Source organism: Myotis myotis, unplaced genomic scaffold (genome assembly GCF_014108235.1).
Source record: "Myotis myotis isolate mMyoMyo1 unplaced genomic scaffold, mMyoMyo1.p scaffold_m19_p_1, whole genome shotgun sequence".
NCBI lineage: Eukaryota > Metazoa > Chordata > Mammalia > Chiroptera > Vespertilionidae > Myotis > Myotis myotis.
In genome coordinates, this window is record NW_023416313.1 from 42,773,107 (window position 1) to 42,792,267 (window position 19,161).

General features: G+C 33.6%; 1 protein-coding gene across 2 annotated transcripts in view; it reads right to left on the minus strand.

Moving 5' to 3' along the window:
* The window catches only part of UBA6 (ubiquitin like modifier activating enzyme 6), a 66,845-nt gene that overhangs the window by 8,002 nt on the left and 39,682 nt on the right, over nucleotides 1-19,161 (minus strand). For both annotated transcript variants that reach the window (XM_036335437.1, XM_036335429.1), the window contains exons 18-30: nucleotides 16,389-16,466; nucleotides 14,521-14,702; nucleotides 12,742-12,847; nucleotides 11,161-11,250; nucleotides 10,969-11,049; nucleotides 10,110-10,238; nucleotides 7,241-7,292; nucleotides 7,088-7,151; nucleotides 6,096-6,165; nucleotides 4,678-4,749; nucleotides 3,303-3,420; nucleotides 1,986-2,179; nucleotides 847-974 (exon numbers count right to left, since the gene is read on the minus strand). In XM_036335437.1, the coding sequence (XP_036191330.1) occupies nucleotides 847-974; nucleotides 1,986-2,179; nucleotides 3,303-3,420; nucleotides 4,678-4,749; nucleotides 6,096-6,165; nucleotides 7,088-7,151; nucleotides 7,241-7,292; nucleotides 10,110-10,238; nucleotides 10,969-11,049; nucleotides 11,161-11,250; nucleotides 12,742-12,847; nucleotides 14,521-14,702; nucleotides 16,389-16,466 (1,364 nt within the window). The remainder of the gene's footprint in view (nucleotides 1-846; nucleotides 975-1,985; nucleotides 2,180-3,302; nucleotides 3,421-4,677; nucleotides 4,750-6,095; nucleotides 6,166-7,087; nucleotides 7,152-7,240; nucleotides 7,293-10,109; nucleotides 10,239-10,968; nucleotides 11,050-11,160; nucleotides 11,251-12,741; nucleotides 12,848-14,520; nucleotides 14,703-16,388; nucleotides 16,467-19,161) is intronic.

Consider the following 19,161-nt stretch of genomic DNA (forward strand, 5'->3'; position numbering starts at 1 on the left):
AATAATAAAAAGCCCCAAGAAATCCATTATTTGTAATTTAGCTAGATATTAATGTGGAGGGAAAAAGGAAAATACAACTCCTAATTATTCCATAAACTTATTTCTCCAACATACCACACAGGTAACCACTTTTATCAGTTCCTTATTGATTTTTCTAGCATCTCATTATAAATCAGTATGACTTAGTGAGAGTCTTCCCCCTCTCTTTTTTAATCACCTGCATGAGTTTCACTGTGTGGATGTTATAGTGCCCTACCACTGAACAGTTGGGTTGCTCCAATCTTTGGTTATGACAAATGATGCCAGAATGAATATCTTGTACATATATCATTTGATATGAATGTAAATGTATCTGTAAATCTGAAATACAGTGCTATATTCCCCATATTATGGGTTACACTACTTTATACTCTCATCAGTGATATATGAAAGTGCTTTCTCACAGTCTTGCCAAGATAGATGTTTTCAAATTTTTGGTTGTTGCCAGTCTGGAAAGCCAAAAATGAAGATCCAGGGCAAATGCTTTGCTTTGTCACATAGCTTTTGGAACTAGATTCTAAATCGGATAATCCATTAGTCAGAAACTAAAGGTGTCTTCTAATTCATTTGAGTTAGGTATGTGAAACCATAAAACAGTACAATGCTAAACAGTGTGACAGATTAAGTATTGTGAGAGTTGTATGGGTGGTTTAGTCAAAAATACTTCAAGAAGATAGGGTTTTCACCTGTTCTTGAAGTATTGGTAAGAATTTATAGATTTAGAAAAAAGAAAATGTGAAGTTAGTATTTTTCCCTTTTGAAAGGTAAAAATTTTATTATGTACAAGAAATAGAGCTTCATGCATACCTGATTTCAGTTTTTCTTACTTCAGATGTTTCTGTAAACACTATAATTGGAATGGCTAAGTTAAGGAAACAATTTTTGTAAGCTTCAAAGGGACAGCCAGCAGCTACTTTGATCATCTCCAATGCAACCTAGATTAAAAAAAGGTACACTGATTATATAAAAAGGCTAAAACTATTAATGACTTTAATTATCTCTACTTAATGTCCCTAGATTCTTCTTAAGCATTTCTCTGTAAAGAGTAAAATCAAGTACTGGACTAGAGTAATATAAATTTCTTCTAAGTCTCTCCAGTTTTAGCATATATACTTCAAACTCTCCATCTGTTCTCTACATGGTGAACAAGGTTATTAAAAAATATATGTTAACTTAACCAGGTAATCTTCCTACTTTGAAAGCAGATAGCAGAACTCAAAAATACAATAGTCTAAGCACAATACAGGGGCAGATAATTACATGACTTCTAAGAATAACACTGTATACAGTGTAATAATTAGGGCCATTGTAAAGATTCTGAATCATTAAGGGAAGATTAAATTGTAAGAAATCTGAATCACAAATAGGGAATTACAATTTTTTAAGGCAGAGCACTAAAATCCAACAGCAAAGATCAGGGCAGTTCATTTTATTAAAGAAAAAGAGTACCTGCTTGGTATGGAGAACACAAAGATGATTAAGAGGATTAGTGCCTTTAAGAAAAATTAGACTATCTTGACAGAGCTTATTTTTTTTAATGTTAAAATGTTTGTATACCTGCCCGGCTGGCATGGCTCACTGGTTGAGCATCAACCTATGAACCAGGAGGTTACAGTTTGATTCCTAGATGGGGCACATGCCTGGGGTTGTGCTCAATCCCTAGTGTGGGGCATGCAGGAGGCAGCTGATCAATGATTCTCTCTCATCACTGATGTTTCAATCTCTCTCCCTCTCCCTCTCTGAAATCAATAAAAATATATTTTTATTGTAAAAATTTAAAATGTAGATTACTTTAACAAATGTCTTGCAATTTTAAATTATAAGATCAATATGTATACCTCTCCTTTTCTAAGATCTCTGAGTGACTGGTTGGAGGTAGTACAATGGGAAAAAAGGAAAGAGGCTATGAAAAAGATGCATTTTCACTGAAATAATAATAAACTCACCAAGCCAGAAACTGCAGCAGTGGTTGTTGCTATAGCAGGTATAATTTTACCAGCTATGCGCTTTGTTTTGAAACGGTCAGCTGGTTCAATGCTATACATTTTAGCACGAAGATTTGATGCAGCTGTGATGAAATCTATGTGTCCATTACGATCATCATCTTTTTCAAATGAAAGGACTGCCATCTGAAGGTCACCTAATCATAACAACCAGAAAAATAAGTTTCCTAGTAAGTGGTAAAGATTTTACCAGGTGAAAAGCAATGTGGGTTCACTACTCTTATAGGTTCTTTTTTGTTTACGTTTTTGAATGACTGAAATGTACAAGAAAAATGCAAGGAACTGCAGATATTGAAGAAAATGAAAATAATGGCTTTTATACCACTAGATTAGAGAATTTTCTAGATTATAAAAAGTTTTCTAAAAAATAGAAAAATAAGAAAGCCATGTACCACATCTGCTAGTAAGTGGTTTACAATAAAAAGGCAACAGTGGGTATTGTTTGAAAGTTGATTTGAAACATACTACTCTGAAACATTTGACCTTTGATAACTAAGAATAGGGTAAGTTGGTCAAATAAAAATATGCATCTTTTTTAAAGATTTCTAGATCAGTGGTTCCCATAATCATTCTGTAGATAGGTATAATTTGATCTGTGATGAAATGAAAAAGAAATGATAGTATGTTTTTTTCCAGAACTATAATTAATAAACTAAGATGGTTACCTTTTATTTGTAAAATAAATAATCCTGGTTGTTTTCCCTGAATTTTATTGGTCTGTGCATAAAATCCAAAAGTTTGGTAACTATTGATTTATGTAATAGGGAAATGATGAACAGGTCTAAAAACATGAATTAGTAGCTCTGTTTTTAAGGAATTAACTGTTCAGTTTCCCTATGTTTAAGACAAAGTATTTGTGTAGGTCAGTTTGTATTCCCTGTGTGTAATTATGGAGACTAAGAAGCCAAGAAAAAAAATTTGTCTATGCATTTTTATCCTGAAGTGACTTGTCTAACTTAATGACTCCACTTTTTGCTCATTATTCTAGTCATAAGTTAAAAATGAGTCACAACAGAACCTAAAATAATCAGAACAATAACAAAGCAGACTTACATTTGAGCTTTTGAGAGTAGGGCAATGGTGGAGAAAATTATGAATTCAGTCACAGTTTAAGATGAACAGTATATTTCATTAGATCATGAAATCAACTAATATCATTACTATTATTATTATTAAATCCCATAAGCTTTTGGGTGTAGAACTTAGCAAAAACAGAAATCTCTCCAAGTTCAAAACATTTTAATAAAGATTAGCTCTTACTTGTGGTAGCTTCATTAGATGACATAATCTTTTCTAGTTGGAAAATAGCATTCCTCTCATCTTCACTGCTGATAGGAATCTGGTCTGGTTTCCGTGCTGTTTCATCTGTTTGAACAACCTTTAAATACATGTATACATGTTCATTAATGTATCACATCCAATATCTAAGTTTGGTTATCATACCTAGTTTATTCCCCCTACCTAGTTTAATCAGATTATTAATCATTATGGTGTAATGTTACATATGGTTGGGGAACATCCGGCCCATGGACTATAAAGGCCTGTGGGCTGTATAAGGCCTGCAAAATCATTTGGTCTGCCCCTGCAAGGCATTAGGGATGAGTTAATTAAATGATAGACCACATATAGTAGGCTAATTTTTAAGTTGATAATTAAAAAAAAAATGTTTATATTAGTTTTTAGAGAGATAGGAAGGGAGAGAGTTAGAAACATCAATGATAAGAGAGAATCATTGATTGGTGGCCTCCTGCACATCCCCCCACTGAGGATCGAGCCTGCAACCTGGGCATGAGCCCTGACCAGGAATTAAACCTTCGACTCTTAGTTCCTGGGTTGACGCCCAACCACCAGTACTACATCGGCCAGGGCTAAGTTGATAATTTTGTATGGCCCTCGAATGATGTTATAAATATCCAAATGGCCCTTGGCAGAAAAAAGGTTCTCCACATTTGCAGAAGTTGGTAATATTATGTTGTTTATATGTTTTCTTTATTATCTGTCTCCTAACACTGACATCTAAACTCTATGAGAAACTTTTTTCTCAAGAGTGCTTACTTTGTTCACTAAGAGAACCACAATAAACATATATATAACAAACTTTTTTATAGTGAGTGTTAAAAATATTTACTGAATAGCTTGTGAGCTCTGAATTTATATGGTTCTCTTTTAAAATTCCACACTAAAATAAAGTTGATAATAATCAAAAGTTTGTGATTCTCACAAATCTACTTCAAAACAAACTTCATGGCTCTAACTAGTACAGAGCTGTTTTCTGTCTTCGAAGAAACAATAGATCCATAAAATACATAGGTATCCTTTAAATATTTCTTGACTGCTGACAAGCAATTCTTTTCCAATGAATATGTCTTTCTTTATACAAATGCAGGGCAACATATACAAGTAATTTATCCTTAAGGAATTACTTACTGGACATCCCATGATGGCAGTAAAGTTAATATTCTCAAACTAAGAAACTAGCTACATCATCAGTAATTAAAGTACTATTTTTTATTTTAAAAAGACATCTAACTCAAATTTTTATAACCCTAACCTGGATTCTCCAGGTTTAGAATGGAATTTGACACATACAGAAGTTCAATAACTATTTGCCAAATAAAAGAATTTCTAAACGTACCTTACTGGAAGGTTTGAATTCCTGAATCTTTACTTCTGAAAGAATATTCAAGAGGGCACCTGCTGATATGTCCTGTTTTTTTAAAAAAAGTAATTTATGAACAAACTTTTTCTTTTAATTCTGAATTCTAAAGCTAAAATTGTCCTATAAAAAGTCCCTTTTCATATAAAAATATTTGAATAATTTATCATTTGACTATTTAGACTATACTTATTTATGACATATACCTATCTTTATTTCTATAGAAATATCAACCCAAAAGACTGGGGGAACAGTAGTATGTGCAAAAAACTACTTATTTGTCAAGAAACTTAAAATCTTAGTTCTTTCCACAAATTTTTATAAAGGTAGTTTTACAACTGGTTGTATCAGACTGAGTGCTTTAAGATTGAGGACTATGTCTTCATTGTTTTACAAAGCTCTCGGCATAAAATTATACTCAATAAATAAAATAAATAAGTAAATTGAATTCATATCTTTGAAAACATGAATATATTTAAATGGTTCAAGATGAACTTTGATAAATTTAAGGTTATCAGATCCATATTTACTATTAAGAAACTGCTTAGGAAAAACTGAGACAAACTGCTTTTGAGGTCACCTATGATACATCACAAAATTACCACTCTTTTTACAAAAAGAATACTAGACTGTATGCCATTATTTTTACTGGACATTCACAGCACATTTTACTGTATATTAACTAAAAAGGATTAATCTACAACAGGCATTTTTATCTGGATCCTAGGAAGCTAGATCTATTTGGATCTAGATCTAAAATAGGCAGAATTTTATGAATCTGGTTCATATTTCCCCATTCAGCCTATTTAAAAGTGTTACAATTTATTTAGCTCTACTATGTATTTGTGGGGAAAAATTCACTACTGCAAATTTGCCTCTCAAATGAAACTGCATTGGATCCTTTACAGTTAGTCAAAAAAGATAATGCCTAACAGAATGGATATGATGATAAGGACTAAGAGATGTCAATATGAGGTAGCATTTTCAAATTTTCTGAAAAGAATATAAAAAAGCATCATAAAATAAGCCAAACCAATGTTAACAAAGAGAATCTCTAAGGAATATTTTAAATTTGTTATAAAATAGTTCCTTTTGGGTGTCAGAGTAATTACAATGGAAGTTACTATGTTATAAATGTTTTAAAAATAAAGCTAAGGCTGCTTTTATAAATGTGTTTCACTACTTAAACTTAGGAAGAAAGAAAATTAACTTTCTTCTACTTAGTAATGCTGCAATGAGATTTTAGCTTTTGCTATAGGCAACAATGCAACAAAATAAAAAAACGAAAAAAAAATTCTCATAATATATAAACACATTTTGATGATGGAATTAGCTGGTAAGTCATATAATTCTAGCCTGGCTTTGTTTCATTTGCTAAAGCTTTAAGAATATCTTACCTTTTCTGTAAATGGAATGCAATAGATTGTAGCATATAATTTTGCAGCATTCAGAAGAAAACTGAAGTGCCTTTGAAATTAAAAAACCAAAAAACAAAGTGTGAATTCACAGTTTCAAATAAGATGTTTAATTCATCAGAAACTAGTCTTTAAAATGTTGATGAAGAAAATAACCGTAGAATTTTTATTACAAGATTATTTTTTAAAAGTCCGGCTGTGAAATTCTGGTCTAGATCTAAGTACTGTACAGGCTATAGACAGAAAATATTAGATGTTTATCCTTATAAGCACTGATATTTCAAAGTAGTGACTGTGATTACTTTGGGGATATGAGTGGTCAGAGAAGCAAAAATTATACTAGTGAAAGAAAATTCATAAAAAAGCATTACATATTTGGTATTAAAAAGTGTATGTCAGGTGGTTCATACTAAGCAAAAGAGTGTATTAAAACAAAGAAAGGTAAGTTTGATAGAACAAGCAGTCAGGATTAGGTGAGTGGAAGCCTAAAGTAAGCACCGGATGAAAACCTAAGCATAAAGGAAGGCTTACACACAAAGTGTTTAATATGTGTGTGTATGCTTATATATATATAGCATCTGGATAGGTATACAGGTATTCACTCAAAGACCAACTCCTTTGAAAATTAATTTGAGGTTATTTAGGGAGATATTTAGTAGTAATCATTCTTAACCCCAAATAACTTAAATTTCCTATATACTAGCTTCATTAAATAGAGAAAATCTGCTGTCTCTTCACTTTTTATGGATAAAGTCAAAGAGGTGACACTTTGGTTTCATTTTAGAAAAGATAAAAATAATGAGGGTATTTACCACAGAAAATAAATAAATTGTGTGGAAAGAAGGGTTGTTGTGACTGGCTTGGTTGGGCAGACTACGTTTAACATTAAAAAGTCTGAATATTTTCCCAGTAAGATAAACTTATATAAAGTTAAAAATTTACAAATGAATATAAACCTGGATGTAAATACTTACAAAGGTTCATTGAAATCAAATTTTATTGGACAGGGAGGTCTCTTTGGTGACTGCCAAAACAAACCTAACAAAAATAGATAAATATTATTTTAAATTGAGACAGCCAGTAATAAATTACATTAAACTTCCTTCTCAATACTCAGCTATACTTACTGCCATCTTTTAATCGAGTATCTAGGGGGAAACAATGAAGAAGCTGAAGAGCCTAAAGAAAAAAAATGAAGTAAAAAAAAAACCAATGAAAACACACAAAAAGATGTCAGTGAAGTCTCCCAGCTACTCTTGTACTACATCTGTCCATTCTGGATTCTGTCACTGCCCTCTCCCCGCCACACCAAAACCTGGAATAAGCTCTATTGTTATTTTAAAATTAACACTAATAGTTTGTCATTATAAAAAATAATATAAACGAAGCCACTTCAAAATGGGTCTGAGCTACCATCCCAGAAGAACTGCCTTAGAGGTCTTAACCCTCAAACCTTTGGAATAGTAAAACTGGGTGAAATAATCACTGGACTGGGCCTACGGCAATACTATATCCCAAACAACTGTTTGTAAAGCTAACAGAAAAGCATTATGACTATTAGACTGAAAATTAGATATTCTTTAGAATTAGCAACACTATGCTGATATCTGCATCTATAGAAATTCCTTCTTTGGAGTATTAAGACCCATAAAGAAAAAAAAAATCCTCCCTTCTATTCCTGTAATTTTTCTCCTTCTCATGAATACCCCTTGCCTTCACCTCCTAATTGGAATACTATTCTAGTTTCTGCTTGAATCAGTGCTTCCTAAATAGCTATTATTTTGGATCTCATCTAAATGCTTATTGCCACTCAATTTGGCCTTTTATTTTTAGGTTAACAGCATTTACAGTGAACACAAATTAGATTATTTCATTCCTTTTTACAGAAATGGTGGTGTATGTTACATAGTACTCAGCAACTTTCAAATTAAAATTAAACCAGTATAATACATACTATTTTGTATTTTTATAGTGGTACTAGAGGCCTGCTGCATGAAAAGATTCGTGCAATAGGCTTTCCTTTCCCCTGGCTGCCAGCACCGGTTTTCCTCCGGCACCGGGGACCCAGGCCTTCGCTCTGGCCAGAGCCGCTTTCAAGCCTTTGCTGCCCCGCCTGGCCGCCCCGGGCCAGGTCGCACACGGGGCACCTGGGTGGGCTGGCTGATTGCTGCTGCCCCGCCCGGCCTCCCCAGGTCGGGTCGCACACAGGATGCCCAGATGGTGGCCAGGCGGGCCAGCCGATCGCTGCTGCACTGCCCAGCCGCCCCGGGTCAGGTCGCACACGGGATGCCCGCCGCCCCTGGTCGCAAATAGCAGGCCCGGATGGCGGCAGGGCAGGCAGGATGGCGCTGTCCCGCCCCACCGCCCCAGGTGGCAAATAGCAGGCCCGGATGGCGGTGGGGCAGGCAGGATGGCACTGTCCCACCCTGCCTGCAATATGCAAATTAGCTGCCATATTTGTTGGTGGTTAATTTGCATATCGCTCTGATTAGCCGATAGGAGGCGTAGCAAAGGTACGGTCAATTACCATGTTTGTCTATTATTAGATAGGATATTTGGGATTTGCTTCAAAACCATCTGGGGAAGGGTATATTGGGTGGAGTTATAGATTAAAACAAGATTATCTAGGAGTTGTTAATTATTCAACCTTGGTGACAGACATATGATGATTACATGGGAGTTCATGATACCATTTTCTCTACATTCTATTGTTCTCAATTTTTCCATTATAAGAAGTTTTAAAAAACCTACAAAAGATAAGGACTAAAAACAGTTCGAGATTTTGAAACAAGAGATCATTGATAATCGTGGTCAGAATAATTTGAATAGAATGGGGAAAGAAGACACATTTACTGGATGTGGAGTTGGCAAAGTTGAGTATAGACCACTTTTTCCAAGAAGTAGAGCCAAGAAGACAGTGAATTGCAGGATAAGTATAATTAAAAAAAACTTTAAAAAAGGGATGAACTTAAAATTTATTCCAATAGGTAAAAGCCCAAAGAAAGGAGGATATTAAAGAGAGAGTACAGGACACATTCTAGCAATTGTTAAGTTATTGGAGGTAAGAAAACAGCCAATATTATTGAGTATTTATGGGCCAGGTTCTGTTCTAAATGCTTTATACATGTACTAGAGGCCCAGTGCACAAAATTCGTGCATGGGAGGGGGGCTCCCCTCAGCCTGGCCTGCACCCTCTCCAAACTGCCAGTCGGACATACCTCTTGCAATCTGGGACGACTGGCTACTTACTAACTGCTTGCCTGCCTGATTGCCCCCTAACTGCTCCCCTGCCGGCCTAATGGCCCCTAATTGCCCCCCTTGCCAGCTTGATGGCCCTTGCCTGCCCTCCCCTGCCAGCCTGATCGCCCCCTAACTGCTCTCCCCTGTTGGCCTGATCGCCCCTAACTGCCTCTGCCTCAGCCCCTGCCACTGTGGCTTTGTCCGGAAGGATGTCCAGTCTAATTAGCATATTACCCTTTTATTAGTATAGATTAACTCATTTGAGCCTCATCACTGCCCTATGAATTAGGTACCAACTTATTACCCCCATTTTACAAATTAGGAAACACAAAATATGATTATCAGACAGGATAGGGAAGGCAAAATTACAACAAAATTTCTGACTGAATATCTCTATTTTTTCAGTCTTTTCCTTTACTCTGAAAAAGAAACTACATTTAGACTACTGATGAAATATATTCCTTATACTCCAGAAGGAAACTCTAGCTAATAAAACCCATTTTTGTAGACAGAGAAGGATAAGTTAAATGTATATCTAACAAGCCAATTAGTGAAGTTTAAATGCATTCATTAATAAGTGACATTTAAAGAGAAATTAGTTGTGTACTCAGCACTTGTTCTCAGTTAATTTACTACTTATTTCTGAAAAACTTCCTGAAAGAAAGAGTAGACATTTCAGGTCAATGAAATTAATTTGGTAGTAATTAAATAAGCCAAGGGCAGACCTTTTTAAAATGTTTTATAATGCATACTTACCTTATGGTTAAAATATTTTTCAAACTTTAATCTTGCTAACTCTACACACTGGGACCAATTTCTAGGTCTTCTGCTAAGTAATTTAATAACTTGAAATGAGCCTTCTAAACTGTGTCCAGTTTGTAGCTTCTAGAATGAGAGAAAACAAAACAAATGCATTTCCAATTAATCTCTCTCTGCCTTCCTCCCTCTCTCCCAGGTGAGTACTAGCCACAGTTTGAAGTGCCATCTCATGCTACTTGTCCTTTCCTTTCTCCTCTCTCCCTTTCTTTTCTTTCATTTTTGGAGAGGAAACAGCAAAAAAATAGCACATCAAATTTTAACTCTAAAGTTTCTTGTCTCCCAAATTATTCTGTTTTGCTAGCTACTGGTAGTATGTATGTACTGACTAAAATAAGTACTAAGAATAATGTTTTATACTAAAAAGCTGGCATTTTTAGGATTAAAGGAAAGAAAGAAAACATCTTTGTCGTGTCCTCACCATGACAGTATAAGTCTGAGATATTACTATCCAATTGTGAAAGTTTCACTAGAACTCACAAAGAGCTGTTTTATTATTTGTAGCTCTCCTAGAATTATAACACTCTTATTAGGTTGAACCATATGAATTGATGTTTTGTGGGTCAAACATGGTCAAATATAGGCAACTCCATATAGTTCAACCAAACTAAAAAAATAAAATAAAATAACTTTTTAAAAGATCATTTGTGACCTGCTAATTTTAAAATTCTTCATGTACTTACCACAAACAATAATAATAACATTAATCTCTTTTTAAAGGTAAAATAAACCAATTGCAGGGAACTTTTAAATAAAATGACACAAAACACTGTTTGTATTAAAATATACTGATTTTTACCTGTAAGACTTCTTCTGCAGATGAATAGGTTTGCCAAAATTTGTTAAATAATGAAGGCTTGTGGGAAAAGGAACTTTCAAACTGTTATGGAAAAGAGGGAAAAAAGTTACAAACAGAAGTCTAATTGGAAGCTGGGACTATCTTCTTTTCTACTACTACAAAAAATATTCCTTTAACAAATATCTTTATTACCTTATCTCTTGCCCATTGTATAGTATGTTCGATAGCAGATGGAAAGGATTTCAGAGTACAGAATGGTATTTCCTCTTCTGGGGGATCCCGCTAATTTATAAAATGTGACAATAGACAGTTAAGAGAAGCAATGGCAATTTTTTATTGATTGAATTTACTTGAATGTTTTAAGACCATTAAAAAAAGAAATGAAGTTCAAAAATAAAAGAAATCCAACCTTTTTATATCTTCTCTCTTCTAGGCACCAAGAAGACAAATTGATTCTTTTGACACTTAATCTACTTGTTAATAGCAATGTAACAACAAACATGAATTCTATGATCATTTTTGGCACCATGTAGCACTCATGGAAGACCACCATATATAACTAATTTTTCCCCTCCCAGAATCAAGGTTACATTTAAAACTTTATACTACTCCCTATTATGAAAAGTAATTCAAGAATCCCCAATACAGTGCTCAGCATACCATGAGTTTCTCCATGGAGAAAAAAACTGGGGAACATGAATATGTCCTTGATGCTTGGTACAGCTTTGAGTAGAAAGTGTGTAAAGTAAATGGCAAATGCCTATACTGTCTCAGATAAAAAGGAACCACTGAAAAAATTTTATATCCTGTAGAGGGTACATTTTGCCTATGCTTATTTGTTTACCCAATGTAAATTACTCACTTGGTCTCTTTTTAATGGATATTTATATTTTAGTTTGTTGATTTTTGAAATACCATAAAATATAAACCAAAGAGGTAAGTCAGAAGATTATTAAATTCCAATTTTGAGTATGAGGTCAGAGAAGACAGGAAAAGGTTTGAGAAAGATATAGAACAAGAGGATCAATGGAACTTCTGGAATTTTATAATATTCTCTACTTTGAAAAATTTCTAACATAACAACCAACATATCATGATTTCCTCCATCTAATTTCCATCAAATTAAATTCCTCAATTTGTTTTCTATGTTTTTATTATATAACGTTGATTTCATGAGAGTAAATGAGAAAATATAAAATATTTGAAATTTTACTAAGCTAAACATTTTCATTAAATAAAGGATATTTACAAATGTAAAAAATATACTTATTTAAAAAAGAGAAAAAAAAACAAAAAGAAAAAATATATATATACTTCTTTTAATTTTACGACTTAGGTTGATCTTTCTTTAAATCCTAAAGCCTGCAATTATTTTTTAGGCCAGTAATTTTCAGCTTCATCAGTATATCAAGATTACTTGTAGGGGTTTAAAAAAGTTATATCTCTATATCATTTATAGTAAAAAAAACCCCTATATATATATAGTTTGATCCCTAATATTTCATGAGTTACAGTTGAATGGTTGTTAGAAAACTAATCAAGCAGCTTTGAGAAATAAACAGTAAACAAAAGAATAGACTCCAAACCAAAATTTTGATTTTAAAAAAATCAGTTCAGATATATTTTTAAAATTGTACATACACTTATGTATGAATATCACTGGCAGATCAAACCAGGATTAGAGAAGCTAAATCAAATTTGTGTACTGATGAAGATAATAAAATGATGAGATATAAAGAAAAGACATTTACTTAAAAAAATTGGTTCACTTACATGACTACTATAAGATTCGGTCAAATGAGGTACAATAACTTCAGTGTGTCCCTTAGTGCCCATTGTTCCAGAATCCAGGAGGGGCCGTAGATTTGCTACAGAACGGCTATTTGAAAAGACAATACGAAACAAGCACAAAAGTAAGCAATAGCAATGCAGGCAGAGGAAATCCTACCACTGTCTACTGACCACTTCACACACTGATCACTACTGAACTATAATATTTTAGGAAACATACATTACCACCAAACAACCCATTAATCATTTCTGTACCCTTCCCCCAACAAATTATGTTGTTCAATCTAGTCATTTTTGTCTCTACCTTCTACCACCACCACCACCACATTTTGGGCTTGTTTTCCATTAGGTTAACTTTTAGCTATGTTATCCTTTCTACTTTTGCTTCCTATTTCTTCTTTGGTTACTTTCTGGCTATAGGTTCTAGCCCACTGTATCTTCTCAATACTTTCTTAATTCCAAATAATACTATACCTTCTTAAATATTTATAATACCTGTATTCTATACAATTTATTAAAGTTATTTTTCCTTCTTCTGACCATGGAAGGAAAAATAAATTTTCCACTATACTCTCAACTGATAAATTTTTCTGTTAATATATCTGCTCTAACACCCTAACATTCAAGAGGCATATAAAAATGTAAGAAAAATTATGTAAGATGTACACATTATAGTCATTCATTCTTCTTATTTCACTAATATTTACTGAATGACATCATGTGTTGAACACCAGTGATACAGTGATGGGAAAATAAATGGTTCCAAAATAAATGATTTAATGAGGAAAAAAACATTAAATGAATATGTGCATCAATAAAATAAGTGCTATGAAGGAAAATGCTTAGTGCTATAGAAGATTACCATAGGATATTTTAATTTAGAATTTGGCAGTTAAAGAAAGACATTTATGTTGCAACTATAGGGTGAAGAAAAAAACAAAGGTAGGTGAGAAGTAAATAGGTAAATTTGGGATCAGGAGTTTTAAGAAAACATAAACATAATTTCCTGAGGCTGAAGAAGAGTATGTGCAAGTCTCTGAGGTAAAAAAAATCAATAATAATAAAAGAGTAATATGACCGGACAGCTGAATGACCTTCTGGACGTCCTTCCAGACGACGTTCTGGATGAAGCCAGGGCTGCGAGGGCTGAGGGCAGCCGCCACAGTTGTGAGGGCCAAGCCCCTTGCACGAATTTATAGTAATAATAATTAAAGAAATGCTGAATGCTCTGTAAGAATTGAAAAAAAAATGTGTAGCTGGAATAAGGGGAGCCAGGAAGGAATAGGTAAATGTTAAGGTGGAGAGGTGGGCAAGTAAGTGACAGACACTATAAAAAAAATTGAGGCCATGTTCAAGATTTTAAATTTTATCCTAGGTATAATGAGAAATCATCACAGGGTTTGGGAAGTATTATATTAGCAACATAAAGAATAATTAAAAAATTAAGTCACTTTTCAACAAATAGGTATGGGAAACAGAAGTGAAAACGAACAAAAAATACAATGATGCCCTGGCCAGTGTGGCTCTGTTGGCTGAGCACTAACCCATGCACTGAGAGTTTGCATGATTGCAGGTCCAATTCCTAGTCAGGACTATGCCTGGGTTGCGGCTCCATTAATTTAGAATGGAGGGAGCATGTAGGAGGCGGCTGATTGATGTTTCTCACACTGACGTCTCTCTTTCTCCCTCTCACTAAAATCAATAAAAGCATTTAAAAAATTAAAAAAATAAAGACAATGAACCCAAATTTCAATTACATACCTGTCCACATATCTCCTGGCTTCCACATTATCTAATGCTGTAATAATTATATCTTGTTTATTATAGAACTCATCACTGTAAATAGCCTCAGTGGCTGGACATACTTTGTTCAAGTGTGCATCTATTTTTACTTGAGGATTTATTTTCAGGGTGGCATCAGCAGCAGTATAGCTTTTAGGTTTCTAAACAAACAACAACAAACAGAAGAAATAAATGTTAAACAGAAAAAGACAGCCTATGATTGAACTTACACATTCTTGTCACTCTGGAAAATATATATGGAGGTGAGAATGAGATCAAGTTCATGTTTTAGTTTGTGGAAATTACATTCAGACTGTATTCAGGCTACATTTAATAGTGCCCAGCAGCCTAAATAATTTACACATTGAAATTTAAACAACCTCTTTTACAGCTAAATGCTTTAGAGTTCTTGAAATATTAGTTAGGCCCTGTCCGGGCAGCTCAGTTGATTAGAGCATCTTCCCGATACCTCACAGATGCAGGTTGGATCCCTGGTCAGGATACATATAAGAGTCAACCAATGAATGCATAAATAAGAGGAACAACAAACTGATGTTCCTCTCTCTCTCTCTCTCTCTCTCTCTCTCTCTCTCTCTCTCTCTCTCTCAAATCAATTAAAAAACAACAACTAGTTAAAAGTCCAACTAAAAGCACATTGTTCTTCCTAGTTATAAATTGGCTAAGTGCCCAGAAAAAGATGAGAATACATTCAGTACCTTATTAGAAATTCAAACTACATAAAATAAGCTCTCAAACGTACGGTAATTTAACACTTTGAGAATAAAATCTTTAAAAAATTTTACTATTTTTGGATATAAATATTTAAAAAAATTATTACATGTTTCAAGTTTTATTTAAAAAATGTACCCTAAACATAATTCATTATTTTTTTTAAAGATTATTGGTGTCATTTTAAATGTCAATAAAGTTCACTTGGAAACAATGGTTTTGACACTAAATGTGTATAGACCATTCTGTTTGAATACATGAACATAGTTTTAATATGGTATTTCTATCTCTTCTCACACTGTTTAGTTGACATGCTTTTATTTCTCAGTGCTGTTAATATACATACAAAGCAGAAACTTTGCTAGAACTCAGTAAAATAATAAATAGGCCAAGTTCTTCTCTAAGTTAAATGCACAGTTAAGTAAATTAATTTTGTGACATACATTTTATAGTTCATGAAAGACCCTGTTATTTAGTTCTTAATATTTGGATAAGTGAGTCAATTACGTTAACTATGCCACCTGCTTTAGTTACTTTTCTGTTTATGACATTCTTAAGCTATGATTACGAGTCATTAAAAAATAAAAAAAAAATTTCAAAAGTAAAAGCAAATTTGCTTGACTGACTAAACTGCTTCTTTTTCTGACTTAAATATTTGGATCACTATGAAAAAGATGGAAAAGCATTATTTTATAATAAAAAGGGATATTAATCAGACAAAATCAATACAGCACAAAATAATAAGTGCTAAATTTGAACACTTCAAATTGAGAAAATGTTTCTGTGTGTGTGTGTGTGTGTGTGTGTGTGTGTATGTGTATGTATATATATATATATATAGTTTCTAAAATAAAACATGTTGACATAATTTGGTGATTATAAAATGAAAAAAAATACCACACACAATTCACAACAATCCAAAATCATTGAAAAACCAATTTTTATATTAAAAAATAGTTTCCTCTATAATCATTCCCATTATTTGGTAATTTGAGGTTCTAATAAATAAAGAATATATTATGCTTGTCAAGCACCATTTTCTATATATTAAAAGGAAATTCTCTTCTGTTTTGTATAACACAACAGATGATTTAAATTTGAAACACATAGCAACATACCTGTATGTGATGAGGACGAAATAAGAACTGCCTGTTCAAGTTAGATTTTTCTATCAAGTCAGGATCTGTAATTGTAACCTAATATCAAGAAAAGACAATGGCTGAAATTATGTAACTAATAAGTTTAAATCTATTTTGTTTTTCTCGGGATGACTGAAACAACTCCCACCATTATTCTAAATTATTTTGGCTAGTAAAAATTATATGAATACAAATATTCAAAATTGATTACCATTACTACTCTTTTATACTTAAACTTAATTATAATTAATGCTTAGCAAAGGAACAGATCAAGCAAGTTAAACATTTACTTTTATGTGATTAAATTCAAAATTTAAACATGCATATGTGATTTATCTAAAATTAATTAAAATATCTTGCTTCTGGACAATTAGAGGATATCTAAAGTCTCCCTTCTATTTTCCATGTAATAAATGAACATTTTACTTATTTTTAACCATCCACTTCCAAATCAGATAATATTTTAAAGGCTTTAAAAGTCGGTCTAAGATATTGACAAATGTCTCTGCTTATCCTTGCTTCATGAATTGTTCATGTTATATAATAATTCTTTCAGTGAGAACCAGTAAGTGATAGTTTTTCATCATTTTACTTGTCAAATATCTTTACTTGTCTTGAAGGATAATTAGCTGGGTACAGAAATCTGGGTTGATAGTAATTTGACCTTGCACTGTGAAGATCTGATTCCCTATCTTTAGGTGTGCATTTGTTTTTCTTTTCTTTTTTTTTTAAAATACATTTTATTGACTTTTTTTTTTACAGAGAGGAAGGGAGAGGGATAGAGAGCTAGAAACATCGATGAGAGAGAAACATCGAACAACTGCCTCCTGCACACTCCCTACTGGGGATGTGTAGGGAGCTAGAAACATCGATGAGAGAGAAACATCGAACAACTGCCTCCTGCACACTCCCTACTGGGGATGTGCCCACAACCAAGGTACATGCCCTTGACCGGAATCCAACCTGGGACCCCCCAGTCCGCAGGCCGATGCTCTATCCACTGAGCCAAACCGGTTAGGGCTGCATTTCTTTAAAAAAAAATGTTTTTATTGATTTTTAAAGAGAGAAACATTGATGCGAGGAACATCCATTGACTGCCTCCTGCAGCCCCCTACTGGGGAATGAGCTTGTAACCCGGCCATGTGCCCTAACTAGTAACTGAATCAGTGACTGACACTCAACTAACTGAGCACACCAGCCAGGGCATAGGTATGCATTTCTTGTTGATGAGAAGTCTATTAGGTAATTTCTCTTTTTCTCTTTGCCTTTGATTTGTTTGAACACACTTGTCTCTTTTCATTTTGGTGGTTGTTGTCCATATCTCAGTTTTCATTACTTTATGTTTACTTTTTAAAATTGAATTTATTGAAATGACATTAATAAAACCAAATTTCAAGTATACAACTCTATAACATATCATCTGCATAATGCATCATGCACTTATCATCCAAAATTAAAACTTTTGCCATTATCCTTGGAAACTGTCTCTTCCTCATTCTCTATGGAAATTCTGCACTTACATTGGACTATGCAATTTCCAATAAATTCTCACTTCAGCTATATTTGAATTTTGAGCTCACTTACTATATAGAAGTTCTTATTCAGCTTTTTGTGAAAAATTTCAGTGCCTTTTCCCAGTTTCTTTTCCTCTTTTTTATCTTTGATCATTTCTCTTTTTATTTATTTACTTTAATCTCTGATCATTTCTAACTTCATTTTTAAGTTTGTTCTATTATCTCTAGATTTTTCTATTATCTGTAGCACTCCTATTACCTACATTACTTAGAGATTACTAATTTTTCCATTTTCCTTGGCTGATTGTTTTTCTAGGTGGTACTTTTTTCCTAGCTGATTATCACTTTTTATTGTGAATCGTCATGATGCAGTTTTGCATTTGTTTTAGTCAGAACTCTAGAGGTTTCAATGGTCCTAAATTTGCTATATTAATTTTCTGCTTAAAATTTTTGTATAATTTTGGACCCCATTTACCAGTGTGGTGCATGCTCTGTGTTTTAATTTGTCATGAGTGACTTCTCTTTCTATTTAATGTTTTGGACAAATATTCCAGACAGAAATGGTTGGCCTTGGCCTGGTAATTCAGTTGGTTAGAGCACTGTCCAAACGCACCAAGGTCGCAGGTTCAATCTCTGGTCGGCAAGAATCAACCAATGATTACATAAACAGGTGGAACAACAAATTGATGACCCCCACCTCTCTCTCACTTTCTCTCTCTAAAAATCAACAAAAGCCCTGACTGGTTTGGCTCAGTGGATAGAGCGTCGGCCTGCGGACTGAAGGGTCCCAGGTTCGATTCCAGTCAAGGGCATGTACCTTGGTTGCGGGCACATCCCCAGTAGGGGGTGTGCAGGAGGCAGCTGATCGATGTTTCTCTCTCATCGATGTTTCTAACTCTCTATTCCTCTCCCTTCCTCTCTGTAAAAAAAAAAATCAATAAAAAATATTTTTAAAAAAATAAAAATAAAAATAAAAATCAACAAAAATAAAAAAAGAAAAGAAAAGAAAAAGACAAATGCTTAGAAGTCACCACAACTTTTAGTTTAGGAATTAATTCCTCTTTTGTTTCCTGGAACCTTGTTTCTCTTTCCTTCTTTTCAGTTAGTTTTGCTACCTATGTAAAGACTTAAAAAAACTTTTTTACACAGCAAGTCGATGTCTTTGCAATAAGATAAAAATCTGTCCCAATTAATACCTTGTTTTGTTACCTGAAGTCAGTAGGTTTGTTTACTGAAAC